The 2,457-nt window shown below is 49.4% G+C and overlaps 1 protein-coding gene across 1 annotated transcript; it reads right to left on the minus strand.

Moving 5' to 3' along the window:
* Nucleotides 1-818: 818 nt before the first annotated feature.
* CLDN34 (claudin 34) lies at nt 819-2,204 on the minus strand. The gene has a single exon (XM_037157565.2). It carries the CDS (start codon nt 1,874-1,876, stop codon nt 1,226-1,228), a length of 651 nt encoding a protein of 216 aa, XP_037013460.2. The 5' UTR covers nt 1,877-2,204; the 3' UTR covers nt 819-1,225.
* Nucleotides 2,205-2,457: the final 253 nt, after the last annotated feature.

Consider the following 2,457-nt stretch of genomic DNA (forward strand, 5'->3'; position numbering starts at 1 on the left):
ATGGTTATGCAAGGAAATGTCCATTCTTTTTTAGACAATAATATTTAAGTCTATAGGAATGAAGAAACCTGATGTCTGGAGTTTGCTTGAAAATCCTTTGGAAAGCCCTGGCCAGTGTGCCTCGGTTGGCTGGGCATGATCCTGAGAACCTAGATGTCACAGGTTCAATTCCAAGTCGGGGTACATGCCTGGCTTGCAGGTTCAGTTCCCAGTCACGGCGCTTACAGAATGCAACCAATCCATGTTTCCCTCTCACATCAATGTTTCTCTCTCTCTCTTTCCCTCTCTCTAAAATCTAAAATAAAATATTGAAAACATAAAGTCCTTTGGAAATAGAAAAAATATAGGGGTCTGGCACAAATAATGCCCCTTTTCATCATAAAATCTTTTATTACAAAATTATTAGCCTATAATTCTGTAACATGACAATATTACACCAAGCATACCATATGAAATTTGGGTGAAATATTGATATAAAAACTATAAATTATGGCACCCATATTATTACCCTAATAACCACACTCGAGCAGGCCTCAGTTCTGCCTGACCCTGTGGACTAAGAAGGGAAGGAAGGAGAGATAAAGGTGATTTGGCTGAGTCTTGGTAATTGTCGAGTCTGGTCATGGGTGTGGGGAGAATTCCTCATACTACTGTACTTTTGCACATTTGGAAATTTTTCTTTTTTTTTAAGATCTTATTTATTTATCTTTAGAGGGAAAGGGAAGGAGAGAGGGAGAGAAATATCAAGGTATGGTTGCCTCTCGTGTGCCCCCTGCTGGGAGCTGGCCTGCAACCCAGGCATGTGCCCTGACTGGGAATCGAACCTCAACCCTCTGGTTCACAGTCCTGCACTCAATTCACTGAGCTACACCAGCCAGGGCGGAAAATTTTCTATGACAGACGCGTCTAGCATGCCACATGAGATAAGGTTTGTTGTTTTTCAGCCAAAGTGTAAGAGATGTGAGGTTCTCGGAAACTCTTACTATTTACTCAACAGTAATGAAAATTCAGATTCCGTAAGACAGGTGGGCAAGTGGTCTTTGGGGGCCTTTAAATTTTTTTAATGAAAGGGCCTTAAGCAATCCATGAGCCCCATGGACACATAGAGTGAAGGGCCACCTGGCTGCAGTCTCCAGCCCTTGGAAATGTCTCATAGAGCATCTGGATCGCACTCCCCCAAACACCTGGTAATCTTGCATTTGCGGAGCCGAAGCAAGCAGGAATTTCATATCTCTGACACGACAGGATGCACTTGGCTCTCGGGGGCCACTCTGTAGAAGCAGGAAAGCAGCCCGCTCAGCAGCATCATGAAGGCAGCCAGCACCGCCAGGCCACAGGTGCTCCCCACGTCCTGTGCCTGCGGCTTGAAGGGCAAGGCGAAGGAGGGTGGGAAGGCAATGCCCTCTGCCTTGAGCACAGAGCAGTAGTTGCAGACCACGGCCACAGAGATACAGGTGCCGGCGGCGACCTTCAGAATGCCTGCAGTGAGAAAGAGGTTCTGGGCGGTGACGTTCGTGTCCAGGCTGCCCACGAAGACGTGCCGCAGCGCCAGCACGAGCAGCCCTTTGCCCAGGAGCCCCAGGATGCTGGCAGCCAGCAGTAGGTTTCGGGAGGCTTGGATGTCCAGAGGCAGGTAGGCATCGGTGTAGTGGTACAGGTGGCAGGCGATGTCTCTCTTGGAGTAGCTGCTATGGCGGTAAATGCAGACTTTCCATACGCCAATGCAGGCCAGGCCTGCGGAGGACATCGGCGTGCGCTCCAGGTACCACATCCGCCACTCGGTGAGGCCCATGGACATCATGCAGAAGATGCAGGCCAGGGTGCCTACCGCGAAACCCGCCACTTGGCGACGGGCGCTGTGCACAGCCAAGGTCATGCTGACCACGTCTCCAGGGGAACTGCGAAGCAATAGAAGGCGTCATGAGTGTGGGCCCCACCGGCCTGGGACAGCCTCCCACAAGAGCCATCTTGTGTTTGGCCGTCTTTTCACTTGGCCGAGCGCTCTCAAGGGTCACCCACATTGCAGAGTAGTGTTCAGATGTGTGGATGCACCATCGTTTGTTTACACACGCATCAGTTTGGGCACACGCAGATGGGTTCTATGTTTTGGCACTTACCAATAACTCTGGGATGAACGTTTGCATAGGTAACCTTGTACGAGCATAAATGTTCTCATTGGTTGCGAGTAGTTACCTAGGAGTGAGGCATGTGGGTCCTACTGTGTGTGTTTAACTTTGAACAAAGTGCTCAGCTGTTTCCCCAAGAAGCTGCCCTTTTGAGATGATGGCCAGTTGGGAGCTTTCTACATTCGCCCCTGCTATATACGAGGGTTCCATTTTCTCTGTATCTTCTCCAGTATTTGACCATTTTAGTCCTTTCGATTACAGCCATTCTTTTTGGCCATTGAAACATGGTGTGACCAGCCCCAGATGGTGTGGCTCAGTAGACTGAGCACTG

Source organism: Artibeus jamaicensis, unplaced genomic scaffold (genome assembly GCF_021234435.1).
Source record: "Artibeus jamaicensis isolate MK-2021 breed Jamaican fruit bat unplaced genomic scaffold, CSHL_Jam_final contig_859, whole genome shotgun sequence".
In the NCBI taxonomy this organism is placed as follows: domain Eukaryota; kingdom Metazoa; phylum Chordata; class Mammalia; order Chiroptera; family Phyllostomidae; genus Artibeus; species Artibeus jamaicensis.